This window comes from Molossus molossus, unplaced genomic scaffold (genome assembly GCF_014108415.1).
Source record: "Molossus molossus isolate mMolMol1 unplaced genomic scaffold, mMolMol1.p scaffold_m16_p_7, whole genome shotgun sequence".
NCBI classification, from domain to species: Eukaryota; Metazoa; Chordata; class Mammalia; order Chiroptera; family Molossidae; genus Molossus; species Molossus molossus.
In genome coordinates, this window is record NW_023425401.1 from 92833082 (window position 1) to 92848556 (window position 15475).

At 37.9% G+C, this 15475-nt stretch overlaps 1 protein-coding gene across 9 annotated transcripts in view; it reads left to right on the top strand.

Annotated features, from left to right (window-relative positions):
- NRF1 (nuclear respiratory factor 1) overlaps positions 1 to 15475 on the top strand; it is a 137490-nt gene that overhangs the window by 63367 nt on the left and 58648 nt on the right. For all 9 annotated transcript variants that reach the window (XM_036246514.1, XM_036246509.1, XM_036246507.1 and 6 more), the window contains 2 exons: positions 1084 to 1210; positions 14574 to 14714. In XM_036246514.1, coding sequence (XP_036102407.1) covers positions 1084 to 1210; positions 14574 to 14714 — 268 coding nt within the window. The remainder of the gene's footprint in view (positions 1 to 1083; positions 1211 to 14573; positions 14715 to 15475) is intronic.

The following is a 15475-nucleotide window of genomic DNA, read 5'->3' on the forward strand; positions in this document are numbered from 1 at the left end:
TGACAAGAACATTTTCAAAAGAGTGATAAGGATGAAAGGATTGGAGCGTGTTCAAGAGAGAATGGAAAGAGAGGAATTGGAGACAGTGAATATAATATAGACCATTCCATTCAGGAATGCCTCCACATTTCTTTTTTGGTATGTTGTCTTCTGCTCATTTATATTTCTTCTGAAGAGTTTGTAGGTAGCAAAGAAAGATTACTATGTAGGTGTGGTACTTGGAGGACTTAATATTTTGATAGGTTGCATAACATGTAATCATATATGATAAGACATTTATGAAATGTTCTAGAAGTTTTGTAGTGTTTTAAATACTACATCCAAATTTTCTAGTGTTTTTTGGAATGTTTATTCCAAATGGAGTGCCAATCCATGCAAATGATATGTGACAAAAGCTAGAAAATACAGTCTAGATTAAGAATATAAGGTTAGCCCTGGCCGGTTTGGCTCAGCGGTTGGAGTGTCGGCCTGCGGTACAGAGAGACCCGGGTTCGGTTCCCGCTAGGGGTACGTACCTCGGTTGCAGTTTGTCCCCGGCCCTGGTTGGTCGTGCGGGTGGCAGTCACTTGATGTGTCCCTTCACATCAATGTTTCTCTCTCTCCCTCTTCCTCTCTCTCCCTCCCGCTCTATCTGAACAAAAAATGGAAAAATGTCCTCGGGTGAGGATAAAAAAAAAAAGAATATAAGGTTATAAGAAACTACAGGAAAAACTTAAAGTACTTCACAGTAGCTTTCAGCAGACAGAGAGGTTATATACCACTAGATGGGCAGTTCTTCTCATTTCCTTTAGTGATAGTATAGGCAGGAGGAATTAGAATGTATTATTTATAGAAGTATATTTGCTATAAGGGACATAGACGCAACAGTACATGCTTTTGGAGAAAGATGCAAAACTTTATTTTGGATATGTTGGCTTTGCTTCATTTGAATTAGCATGACTCATCAGTCCCTTGAAAGGGTAGTCTAATGTATCTAATCAGAATAAATTTTCTCAAGTCAAAGTAAAGTTTGTGTCTGTGTCAGTCACTGTCATTTTTATCTTTTCTAACTGATTTTATTCTTTTTTTTATTCTCTGATTCAGGAAACTTCGAGCCACATTAGATGAATATACTACTCGAGTGGGACAGCAAGCTATTGTTCTCTGTATCTCACCCTCCAAACCCAACCCAGTCTTTAAAGTATTTGGTGCAGCACCTTTGGAGAATGTGGTAAGACATCTGAGCTATGTTTTCAGATATACTTTGTTGTTGTTCACATTCTTGTGATCTTCTGTGTAACGAAATAGTTATTCTGTCTTCTCATCCAGGATGGGAGTGGGGTTTTCAAACTACTTTATGCAAATCAAAATAAAAACAATCATTTCTGTTTCTACTTCCTATAGCAAGGTATTTTACCTCACCAGGAGCAATGGGAACAAAATGGTGTCGTGTTTGTTAAGAAACCAATGTAGGATTTTCTAAGAAAATTGCTGATTTATGTCAGAAACAAAATGGTAGATAATTCCAAGATAAAAACTTCATGAGGCAAAGCTGGTAGTATTTTATTCATTACTGATATTTGAGTTGCATATTTAAAATCTCTTACATTTTTTTTTTTTTTTTTTTTTTTTATCCTCACCCGAGGGCATTTTTCCATTTTATGTACAGATAGAGTGGGAGGGAGAGAGAGAGAGAAACATCGACGTGAAAGGGACACATCGAGTGGCTGCCACCCGCACGACCAACCAGGGCCGGGGACAAACTGCAACCGAAGTACGTGCCCTTAGCGGGAACCGAACCCGGGTCTCTCCAGACCGCAGGCCGACGCTCTAACCGCTGAGCCAAACCGGCCAGGGCAAAAATCTCTTACATTTATTCAAAGATAAATTATACTTCAGTTTTGAAATATAATTAAATATTTTGATTGTATACCTATCCATAGATAACATAAAAATATTATTTACTTATATTATGTGAACTACTTTTTCGCTGGTCAAAATAACTGAATCAGTAGAATAATGATTTGTCTATAATTAAATTGAATTTTGTTTTTATTAGGATAAAATGTATTTTTCTTAAAATGACATTGATCAGATTTCTCCCATACTGAATTTAGACATTTTAAGGATTCAGAATTAGTAACCACTTAAGATTTTATTAGTTGTATTGTGAGTTGTTGGTTTTTTTTTTTTTCACAAACACAGATATTAGGGTTCTTTCTTAATGTTTTTAAGTTTTGTTTTGAGGTTTCCACAAAATTCCTGAGGCCCTAGAATAGGATACATATTAGGACCTTTCCTTAGAGGAATATGGTAGAAAGCTTCTATCTAGTTCACAGTGGTGCCTGACAAGCAGTCCTTAGTATCATACTGTTGATTGATATGAAGTCTGGGCATGTCTTCTCTTCTTGAGTATTAAATTTTTTAAATATTGTACTACTAATATGATCTATGAAAAAGACTTACAAAAAGATACATAGATTTTGTTAAACAAGAACAGACAGTCATATGATAGAATAGACCAAGATAAAAAGTAGTAGGTATGCCCGGCTGGTGTGGCTCAGTGGAGCATTGTCCCATGTACTGAGAGGTCCTGGCTCGATTCCTGGTTAGGGCACATGCCCAGGTTTCGGGCTTGATCCCCAATAGGGGGCGTGCAGGAGGCAGCCGATCAATGTTTCTCTCTCAGTCAATGTTTCTATCGCTCTTACCCTTCCTCTCTCTCTAAAACATCAATAAAAACATTTTTTAAAAAGTAGTGGATATTTTTCCGCTGAATGACATTTGATAAGTATGGCTAAAGAATAAATACCAATTGAATAAAAAGCAGAATATGTCTTCCAGAGCACTAAAGAGGAAAAGAAACAGGGCTATATACAAAAGATAGAAAACAAGAAAAGGAATTAAAAACAAAACACAAAGTATAGAACAAAATAATATAAGTGAAACTAATTAATTTTGTTATAAACCATACATATAAATGGGTTAAACTCCCTTGTGAAAGACAAAGATTTTCTTTCAGATTGGAAAAACAATCCAAATAAAAACCCAATTCTGTTTAATTTATGTGACACACAGTTACAAATGTTCAAAGTAGCTGCAAATGATACCATCAACAAAGTGAATAGAATTCACAGAATGGGAGAAAATATTTGCAAATCATATATCTGATAAAGAACTTGTATCCAGAATATATAAAGAACTCTCATAACTCAACAATAAAAAGACAAAATAACGCTTTTTTTTTTATATCCTCACCCGAGGACATTTTTCCATTTTTTGTTCAGGTAGAGTGCGAGGGAGAGAGAGGAACAGAGAGAAAGAGAGAAACATCGATGTGAAAGGAACACATCGAGTGGCTGCCACCCGCACAACCGAACAGGGCCGGGGACAAACTGCAACCAAGGTACATGCCCTTAGCGGGAACCGAACCCGGGTCTCTCAGGACCGCAGGCCGACGCTCTAACTGCTGAGCCAAACCAGCCAGGGCAAAATAACGCATTTTTTAAATGGCAAAGAATATGAGTAGATATTTCTCCAAAGAAGATATAGAAATGGACAGCAAGCACATGAGCACTAATAATGTGTAATCATTCATCATTAGGGAGGTGAAAATCAAAACCATAATGAGATATCACTTCACCCATTAGGATGACTATGATAAAAAAGATGAACAGTAATAAGTGTTGGTAAGGATGTGGAGAAGTTAGAACCTCATGTTTACTTTGGAAAATAGTTCGGCAGTTTCTCAAAATGTTAAAAGTAGAGTTACCATATGACCCAACAATTCTACTCTGAGGTTTACCCAATGAACTGAAAATAAAACTGACACACATAGCAGCAAAATTTATACACAATGGTCATAGAATTTTTATGATTGCAGCATTTTCATAACAGCACAAAGTGGAAACCATCCCAATGTCCCATCAACTGATGGATAGATAAATGAAATGTGGTGTTATCCATATAATGAAATATTAATCAGCAATAAATACAATCAAGTCTTGCCCTGACTGGTTTGGCTCAGTGGTTAGAGCGTCGGCCTGTGGACCAATGAGTCGTGGGTTCAATTCCAGTCAAGGGCATGTACCTCGGTTGCAGTTTGTCTCCAGCCCTGGTTGGGGTCATGCAGGAGGCAACCAGTCAATGTGTCTCTTTCACATCGACGTTTCTCTCTCTCTCTAATTCTGTATCTGAAGATAAATAGAAAAATATCCTTGGTGAGGATTAAAAAAAAAAAGCAATCAAGTCTTGATAAATACTACAGGATGTGTGAACCTTGTAAACATTGTGCTAAGTAAAAGAACCCTGTCACAAAAGACCACATATTATATGATTCCATTTATATGCAATGTCCAGAATAGGCGAATCTGTAGAGACAGAAAATAGCTTAGTGGTTGCCAGGATGGAGAAGAGGGAGGGAGGAATGGAGACTGACAACCAATGGCTATGGAATTTCTCTTAGGGAGGATAAAAATATTCTAAAATCAGATTATAATGATGCTTGCACAATCTATAAATGTAATTTTAAAAAGAGATTGAATTATACATTTTATTTATTTATTTTTATTCTCACCTGAGGACATTTTTCCATTTTTTTGTTCAGATAGTGTGGGAGGGAGAGAGAGGAAGAGAGAGACAGACAGAGAGAGAAACATCGATGTGAAAGGGACACATCGAGTGGCTGCCACCCGCACAACCAACCAGGGTCAGAGACAAACTGCAACCAAGGTATGTGCCCTTAGCAGGAATCAAACCCGGGTCTCTCTGGACTGCAGGCCGATGCTCTAACTGCTGAGCCAAACCAGCCAGGGCTGAATTGTACACTTTAAATGGGTGAAATGGTCCGGCTGGTGTGGCTCAGTGGTTAAGCGTCGACCCATGCACCAAGAGGTTGCCAGTTCGACTCCTCGTTTGGACACATGCCCAGGTTGTGCACCTGATCCCCAGTTGCGGGGGTGGCATACAGAAGGCGGCCAGTCGATGTTCTCTTTTATTGATGTTTCTATCCCTCTCTCCCTCTCACTTTCTCACTTTATAAAATCAGTAAAGGAAAAAAATAAATAAAGCCCAGCGGTGTTACTCAGTGGTTGAGCATTGACCCATGCACCAGGAGGTCACGGGTTCAATTCCCAGTCAGGGTACATGCCCAGCTTGTGGGCCAGTGGATGTTCTCTGTCATCGATGTTTCTGTCTCTTTCTCCCTCTCTCTTCCTCTTTCTCTCTCAAATCAATAAAGAAAAATAAAAAATAAATTAAAAAGAAATAAAATGGGTGAAATAAATGGTGGGGTAGGCTGCATACAGGGTGGGGCAAAAGTAGGTTTTTAGTTGTGAGTATGCAAAACAGAGTTTATTCTTGTATTATTATTTATTATTGTATTATTTTCCATACAAACAACTGTAAACCTACTTTTGCCCCACCCTATAATGGCCCCCAACTATATCTAGGTCCAATCCCTGGAACCTTTGAGTTTTGCCTTATATGGCAAAGAAGACTTTCCAGGTTTGATTAAATTAAGGGTCTTGAGATGGAGAGATTGCCTTGAATTATCCAGATAGCCCCTAAACCTATTATAGTTTTTTAATAAGAGGGAGATAGATGTAGGAGATGTGATGGTGGAAACAAGAGGTTGGATCCAAGGAAGGGGTCAGGAGCCAAGGAATACAGGCTACACCGCAGGTAGACAAGATGAGGATATTGATTCTTTCCTAGAGCTTCCGGGACCAGCCCTTCCAACAACCTTGACTTTAACCCAGTGAAACTAAGAGAATGAATTGGAAACTAATATGTTATGGTATATGAATTCTATCTCAATAAAGCTGTTAAAAGTGCCCTGGCCGGTTTGTCTCAGCAGTTAGAGCGTTGGCCCGTGGACCAGAGAGACCCGGGTTTGGTTCCCACTAGGAGCGTGTACCTCGGTTGCAATTTGTCCCCAGCCCTGGTTGGTCATGCGGGTGGCGGCGCTCGATGTGTCCCTTTCACATCGATGTTTCTCTCTCTCTCTCTCCCTCCCACTGTATCTGAATAAAAAATGGAAAAATGTCCTCCGGTGAGGATTAAAAAAAAAAATGTTAAAAGTAAAAGAGGTATGTCAGACAAATGCCTACAAAAATAAATCATGGCTCACAGGGTTAATATCAGACAAAGCCAGTTCTCAAGACAAATGAGTATTAACTGGGAACCAGAGGTCATTTAGTATTAATAAGCAGTATAAATTTATAATGAACCTTTTATGTGTCAAATAACATTAAAGCAAAGCACATACATCTAAAGTTAGAAATGTAAGAAAAAAAAAGAAACTACAGTGGTAGTAGTAGATTTTAATATCTTTGTCAGATCAACAAAGAAAAATATAAATAAGAACATAGAGATCTGAAGAATAGAACTGATAAGGTTAATATAAAAGAGATATACTAGCATTAATACCTTACAAGGGGAAAATATATCATATTTGAAAAATTACATTAATGGATATGGATTATAAGAATTGACTATATGTTATTAGTAAGCCCCAAAGGTGTTAATTGTAAAATATAGAAATTCCACAGGCTATATTTTTCACCATAGTACAGAAAATGTGGAACTTAATGTTAAAAGACTGACTAGAAAAAATTTTCACCCATATAGAAATTTTAAAATACTTAAAGGAAAAACTTAATTGGCAGACTATTTAGAAACAACGATAACAAAATAAAACAAAAACTTAAAAGTTATGATCTAAACTGGTACTCAAGCCCTGGCCGGTTTGGCTCAGCGGCTGGAGCATTGGCCTGCAGACCAGAGAGTCCCAGGTTCACTTTCCACTAGGGGCATGTACCAAAGAAAAAATAAACTGGTACTCAAAAGAATTTTCATTGCCTTAATCTATTATTTTAAACTTAAAAAAAAAATTCTTACCCTAGTATATGTTTTTTATTGATTTTTAGAGAGAGAGGGACAGACAGAGAGATCAGTTGCCTCCCGGTGATTGAAGTTGAAACCTAAGTATGTGCCCTGACCGGGAATTGAATCCACAACCTTTTGGTGTACAGGATGATGCTCCGACCAACTGAGCCACCCGGTCAGGGCTGCCTTAATTTATATTTATATGCAAGAAAAATGAAAAAGAAATAAAATTCATTTAGCCCTGGCTGGTTTGGCTCAGTGGTAGAGCTGAGTCGCGAGTTTGATTCCAGCCAAGGGCACGTACCTAGGTTGCGGTTCATCCCTAGGTCATGCGGGAGGCAACCAGTCACTGTGTCCCTCTCATGTCGATGTTTCTCTCCCTCTCTCTCCCTCCCACTCTATCTGAAGATAAATAGAAAAATATCTTCAGGTGAGGATATAAAAAAAAAAAAAGACATAAACTTTATTTACATAAAGAAGTTGGAAATGGAACAATTAAATACGTCTAAGAAAAAATAGAATAAGAAAACATGGGAGAAATTAATGAGTGTAAACAGAAAAAGTAGAATTGTTATTCAAAAAATGGTACTTAAAGTCAATGAAATAGAAAAACTAGCATGCTAATTGAGAAAAAGGGAGAAGAAAACATATGTACAGTCTTAAAAATGAGGTAAGAGTAATTAGAGATAAGAACAGATTAAAAATTAAGGAAATGCTGCAGATCAGTTCTGTTCTAATAAATGAAAAATCTCAACTAAGTGGATAATTTAGTAAGAAAATAAGATAACCAAAACATATCTAAACCTCACTAGAACAATAAACGTGTAAAAAACATAAAAAGTAATTTAACTATATTTCTCAAAGGGGCACCACACCCTGATTATTTTGGGTAACTTCTGTTAAGCCTTCAAGGCACAAATTATTCTTTAATCTTATATGTACTGAATTACAGGATGGTATTAAAAAATTAGACCCCACTGTTTGTCACAATCAGTTATGCAATATATTGCACATATTCTTGTATTTAATAACAGTTAAAGAAGTGGTTTAGGGAGGGGGGAATCAGTGGGGGAAAAGGGAGAAACATCTGTAACAAAAATTAATAAAAAAAGAAGTGGTTTAAATTTTATAGTAATGTCTAACATTTATGAGTGCTTACCATGTTTTAGGTATAGTTATAAGCACTTGGCATGTATTATCTCATTTAATAATTTAAAAACTGTGGTATTTGCATTTTGTTCTCTTTCTGAAGGACTCATTATTCTTCCTTTTTGCTCTTCAAGCTGGAGAGTGCTGGGAACTCTGGAAAAATTAAAATTCAATAGGGCTGTGTGTCTTTTGGAATGTCGATTTCTTCTTATTTTAAGAGTTTGCTGAAGGGTGATTAAAAATTTTGCTGGGCCCTGGCCGGTTTGGCTCAGCGGTTAGAGCGTCGGTCTGCGGTCCGGAGAGACCCGGGTTCGGTTCCCGCTAAGGGCATGTACCTTGGTTGCAGTTTGTCCCCAGCCCTGGTTGGGTCGTGTGGGTGGCAACCACTCGATGTGTCGCTTTCACGTCGATGTTTCTCTCTCTCTCTCTCCCTCTCACTCTATCTGAACAAAATATCGAAAAATGTCCTCGGGTGAGGATAAAAAAAAAAAAAAAAAAAAATTTTGCTGGGATTTTAATAGGTTGACATTTTTCTTATTTTTCTAGGGTTTTGTTTAATTATTCATACTGCATTCTACCCAAATTACCTTCTTGCCCACAATTGGGGTGTATAGCAAGGCACTGTAAACAAAGTTAAATGATTCACAACAAACTGGAAAAAATTTTTTTAAATAATAATAGCAGTTACAGTACATTGTGTATTTACAATGTGCCTGTTTTCTTCTAAGCACTTTGTGGTTTTTACTTAATCATCACAATAATTCTATGTTGTATATATCTGTTATTATCTGTGCTTTACAGATATAGAAATTGAGGGTTTGAGAGCTTAAGTATTTTGTTCAAGATTACACAGTAAGTAGAGGACTGATGGTTAATATTCTTAATATATAAAGAGCTCTTAAAAATCAATAAAAATATGAACAGATTAATAACAAAGACCCAAAGATATATTTGAATATGGATTAGCTATTAGATGATATTAAGGAATTATGTTATTTTTGTTGGATATGATACTTATATTGTAGTTATGTATGAGAATGTCCTTATTTTTCCAAGATGCATGCTGATGTATTGAGAAGTGTTGTAATATATAAAATACTTTAAGTGGTAGCCAAGAAAACTGTGTGTGTGTTGATGGCAGATAAAGTAATTATGCCAAAATGTTGACAATTATTGAATCTAGGTGGTGGATGTACAGGCATTTGTTTTAGTGTTCTTTATACCTTTCTGTATATTTTAAATTTTTTATTTAAAAATTATATTTTTAAACACCCAGAAACATGAAACGAACATGAACAAAAGGAGGAAATACAAATATCTAACAAAAACATTTTTTTTTTCCAAAGATATGGGAATTAAAACACTATTTTACCTGGCTCACGTTGGTAAACATGAGAAAGATGTATAACTTGCAGTGTTGGCATGTCAAACAGGCAGTTTAAATTCATGTAATTTCCTGGAGGACAGATTGGTAACTGGTATAAAAAGTGCGCTAAGTATACACTTTTTTTTTTTTTCATCCTCACCCGAGGACACTTTTTTCCATTTTTTGTTCAGATAGAGTGGGAGGGAGGGGGGGGGAGAGTGAGAGAGAGAGAGAGAGAAACATCTACGTGAAAGGGACACATCGAGTGGCTGCCACCCACACGACCCAACCAGGGCCGGGGACAAACTGCAACCAAGGTATGTGCCCCTAGTGGGAACCAAACCCGGGTCTCTCTGGACCACAGGCCGACGCTCTAACCACTGAGCCAAACCGGCCAGGGCCGAATATACACTTTTTAAAAAATCCTCACTTGAGGATTTTCTTCCATTTATCTTCAGATAGAATAGAGTGAGGGAAGGTGGGAGAGGGAGGGAGGGAGGGAGGGAGGGAGAGAGAGAGAGAGAGAGAGAGAGAGAGAATGAGAATGAGAATGGAAGAAACATTGATGTGAGAGAGACACATTGACTGGTTGCCTCCTGCATGACCCCGAACAGGGCTGGAGACCGGAATCAAACCTGCGACTCTTTGGTCCGAGAGCTGATGCTCTAACCGCTGATGCTCTAACCGCTGAGTCAAACCAGCCAGAGCCCAAATGTACACTTTCAACCCAGTTTCCTTTTGAAACTTTATCCTTAAGAAATAGTTGATTAAATGAGCAAAGGTGTGTGTGCATTAGTCACTGTTGTTTATAGTATTTTTAAAAATTGATAGAAACCTAAAAGTTCAAAGATAAGGGATTACAGTGGCTTTGTAGTATATTTTGATATTGGTACTCTGATCCCTCCAACTTTGTTCTTAAGATTGCTGTAGGTATTCATGGTCTTTTTTGGTTCCATATAAATTTTTGGAGTGTTTGTTCTAGATCTGTGAAATCCATGAACACGGCATATTCTTTCACTTGTTTATATGTCCCTCTATCTCTTTTTTCAACATCCTATAGTTTTCTGAGTACAGGTTTTTTTACCTCCTTGGTTAAGTTTATTCCTAAGTATCTTAATTTTTTTTGTTATAATGGTAAATGGTATTGGTTTTTTTTTTAAGTTTCTCTTTCTGAGAGTTTATTATTGGTGTATAAAAATGCCATTGATTTCTGGATGTTATTTTATATCCTGCTACATTACCTAATTCATTTATTAAATCTAGTAGTTTTTTGGTGGAGTCCTTAGGGTTCTCTTGTATAATATCATGTCATCTGCGAGTAATGACAGTTTTACTTCCTTCTTTCCAATTTGGATGCCTTTTATTTATTTTTTTTGTCTGATTGCTGTGGCAAGGTACTGGCAGAAGAACAGGCATATAGATCAATGGAACAGAACAGAGAACCCAGAAATCAACCCAAGCCATTATGCTCAATTAATATTTGACAAAGAAGACAAGAGCATACAGTGAAGTAAAGAGAGTCTCTTCAATAAATGTTGTTGGGGAAATTGGACAGATAGTACATATAAAAAAATGAAAATAGACCATCAACTTACACCATACACAAGAATAAACTCAAAATAGATTAAAGACTTAAATGTAAGACTCAAACCATAAAACTCCTAGAAGAAAACCTAGGCAGTAAAATCTCGGACATGTCTCATAGCAGTATTTTTCTAATGTGTCTCCTCTGTCAAGGAAAACAAAGAGAAAATAAACAAACGGGATTATATCAAACTAAAAAGTTTGCACAGCAAAGGAAACGATCAACAAAATGAAAAGACAACCCACTTAATGAGAGAGGATATTCACCAATGATGCATCCAATTAGGGGTTAATATCCAAAATTTATAAAAAAAACTCTTACAACTCAACACCAAAAAACAAACAAACAAATAATTTAGTTAAAAAATGGGAAGAGGACCTGAATAGACACTTCTCCAAAGAAGACAAACAGATGGCCAATAGACATATGAAAAGATACTCAGTGTCACTAATCATCAAAGAAATGCACATTAAAACCACAATGAGATACCACCTCACACCTGTCAGAATGGCTATTTGTCAATAAATAAACAAACGTGTTAGTGAGGATGTGGAGAAAAGGGATCTGTTGGGAATGCAGAATGGTACAGCCATTATGGAAAATAGTATGGAGGTTCCTCACAAAATTTATAATGGAACTGCCTTACGACCCAGTGATTCCACTTCTGGGTATATATCCAGAGAAATCCAAAAGACCTATTTGAAAGAATATATGCACCCCTATGTTCATTGCAGCATTATTTACAATAACCAAGATGTGGAAGCAACCCAAGTGCCCATTGATAGATGGGTGGATGAAAAAGTGGTGAGATGTGTGTGTGTGTGTGTTTGTAATGGAATATTACTCGGCCATAAAAAAGAATGAGATCTAACTATATGAGACAATATGGATGGTCCTAGGAAGTATTATGCCAAGTGAAATAAGTTAGACGGAGAAAGACAAATACCATATTATTTCAGTTATATATGGAATTTAAGAGCAAAATAAATGAGCAAACAAAGCAGAAACAGACTCGTATATACAGAGAACGGACTGATGGTTGCCAGAGGGGAGGGGGGTTGGGAAGCTTGGTGAAAAAGGTGAAAGATTAAGAAGTATAAATTGGTAGTCACAAATAGTCAATAATATTGTAATAACTATATATGGTGCCAAATGGGTACTTGAAATATTGGGGGACCACTTTGTAAAGTACTGTATATGATTGTCTAACTACTATGTTGTACACCTAAAAACTAATACTAAATAATACTGACTGTAAACTATAACTTAAAATTTTTAACATTAAAAACTGTGGTTGCCTGGCCAGTGTGGCTCAGTGGATTGAGCGTTGTCCCATGGACTGAGACGTCCCAGTTTGATTCCTGGTCAGGGCACATGCCCGGGTTTCAGGCTCGATCCCCAGTGGGGGGCACAGGAGGCGGCCAGTCAATGTTTCTCTCTCACATCGATGTTTCTATCTCTCCCTTCCTCTCTCTCTAAAAAAGTCAATTAAAAACAAACAAACTACTGTGGTCATATCTGAAGTTGCTTTGTTGTAAATTACTCTGAGGGATGCTCTACCAGCATTTTTTGTTTTTAATCTCAATATATTTTTAAGGAATTATATAGCACATTGATATGTATAGTTAAATGCCTGGGTATGAATCCCTGGAATTTACTGAGCCATAAAAATGGGTGAAATTGTTTGAAACTTTTTAATTATATAGTAATAATTTAATGATTTCCTATCTTCAAATGCCAGGTGTCTCCAGCACATGAAATTGATTTTTATACTATTATTATTAACACTATATGGGCCTTCGTACTGATATAATTTAACCTGATACATTAAAATTCAATACCAGAACCTAGGTTTATATGATTCACTTTTTTCTGTGTGTTGGTAGTATAAAAACTCTACATGGGATATAGAAACCTAGAAAACAGAAAATGTAAGTCCTTAATGTTACCATGGCAATACCAGCTGCTTATATTACAACAATTTGGTAAATATTTTTGAAACTTCTTTATTAGAAACCAGGATAAAACTAAATTTCTAGAGTGATAATGATTCTACATGTTTGCACTATTTTTCTTTTATCTATTTCACTGTTGACCTGTTTGGAAAGTTTTATAACTGCAAAAGTTGTACTTCGTGCCCTGGCCAGTTGTTCAGTGGTTAGAGCATCAGCCTGTGGACCAGAGTGTTCCAGGTTGGGTTCCTGCTAAGGGCATGTATCTCGGTTGCAGTTTGTCCCCGCCCCAGTTGGGGTCATGTTGGTGGCAACCACTCGATGTGTTTCTCTCACATCAATGTTTCTCTTTCTCTTCCCCCCTCTCTCCCTCCTGCTCTAAAAAGAAAGAAAAAAAGAAATTGTACTTCGTGGTCAACAGTAATTTTTACTTTTCCACATGCTTGTGGTGGAATGTGGGACTCTGTTTTTTAATCCTTATAATGAGATGCTGTTATAAGGAAATGTGTCCTGATTGAGAATCCAGTCCACTTAGCAGAAAACCAAGGACTCAGACATTGTTTTAACCTCTGGGCAAACCTCACTTTCTCTTCCCTTTTTTTCTAAGTTAATGGCTTGAGATCTGAATGCAAATTAATTTTCTATTCCATGTTGTCACATTTTCATAATTCCATGGCTTCTTTGTTATCCCAAAAGGCTTCCTCGTCCCCCTTGTGCATTCTTATAAATCAATGAACCTATTATTGTTGGTTTTGGATCCGGTGTCTCTCTACTGTCTCTGCTCATGATAGAAGAATGTGTGCATGTACAAATGTGCTGCTCTTAAGTTCTCTGTCTTTTGAGAGACTTTTCACTAGCAGTGGAAGGAATGGACTCAGAATAATATCTGGTTTAGACCTGGGATTGTCAGAACCACAAAGGCATTATGGGTTTGAAGTTCACCTGTCACCAATGGACTCAGAATAATATCTGGTTTAGACCTGGGATTGTCAGAACCACAAAGGCATTATGGGTTTGAAGTTCACCTGTCACCAATAAGCACCAGAAAGGAGGAGGCCCTGACCTGTGGGGCTCTCTCTCTGGCCCTGGGCCTTACTAATAGTGGCACCTTTGACACCCAGCTACAATATTTACCTCTTGTTTTTTTTCTCTGATGCCTTTCAGTTCAGCTTCTTGTGTACTTGAATTTCCAGTCTGTTTGGTAGTCTAGCTTTGGAGGAAAATAACAGAAGTTTTAGAGATAGGTTTTTCGTGATCTTGGAAATGATTTTGGCTTTTAACTGCCACAGCTAGGTATTATCAAGTGGCCTGGGAAATGCTGCAGAATGAATGCCATTACTGTTGATCTGGAACAGGTGTTGGGGCCAGCGCCGACAGAAAATGGGATTTTAACTGAGAAGCAGCATTTCTATAAAAATTTTTCACTGGCTCTTATCTGCTGTTACCTGTAATTTCATCATCTTTTCACTTAATTCCCATATAGTGTGATGTCTTTGGGGCCAGTGGGTATTTTTATCTGCTAGTTGTAGAAGTGTTTGTTCTTAGGGCTCTGTAATGGCTGAGGGAGGCTGCCCCACCCACTCACTGGTTGCTTGGCACCAGCCCTCCCTGGTTGTTGGGCATCTTGTTTACTTCTGCCCTTAATTCCCTGCAGGTGCGTAAGTACAAGAGCATGATCCTGGAAGACCTGGAATCTGCCCTAGCAGAACACGCCCCTGTGCCACAGGAGGTTAACTCAGAGCTGCCGCCTCTCACCATCGATGGAATTCCAGTCTCTGTGGACAAAATGACCCAGGTAAGGGGCGGGAAGTGAGGAGGAAACACAAAGACAATGGCACAGATGTGGGTGGGCCTCAGATGACTTTTCTTAGTTTTGTCCTCAGTGATAGCACCAGAGTGAGATGCAGGCTGGAGCTGATAGTGAAACAGGAGAAGCCTCAGAAAAGAAAATCTCCTGCCAGAAGAATGCTCCCCACCAAGGACATGAATATAGTCTCCTCCTTTTGTTGGCAGCTTTTTACTGTTGCTTAGGCCCTTGAGTTAGCTAAAGAAACTTTGAGCTTGGAGTTTGTTTGAAAAGGAGACTTAGGACTTTGATGAACCACAGTCAAGTGGGGCAAGTAAACTTTTAGTCTCTTTTGTGCTGAGCTGCTCCTCTGTCCATGTATATTCTGAATCCCAACACACTACTGCCAAGGAACCCTCCCCTCGCCAGTGGATGAGGATGGAAAGCTCAGAAGGACACTTTACTGAGTCATTGCTCCCTTCCTCGTCCTCTGAGAAGGATTGTCAAAATGTACTTAGCCTGATAAATCAGTATACCTCCGGAATTTAGCTGAGACTGTTTCTTTAAAAAATTATTTTAGCCTGGCTGGTGTGGCTCAGTAGATTGAACATCGTCCCATGGACTGCAAGGTCCCAGTTCAATTCCTGGTCAGGGCACATGCCGGTTATGGGCTCGATCCCTAGTAGGGGGCATGCAGGACGTAGCTGATGGATGTCTCTCTCTCATATTAATGTTTCTATCTCTCTCTCTAAAAAACTCAATAAGAACAT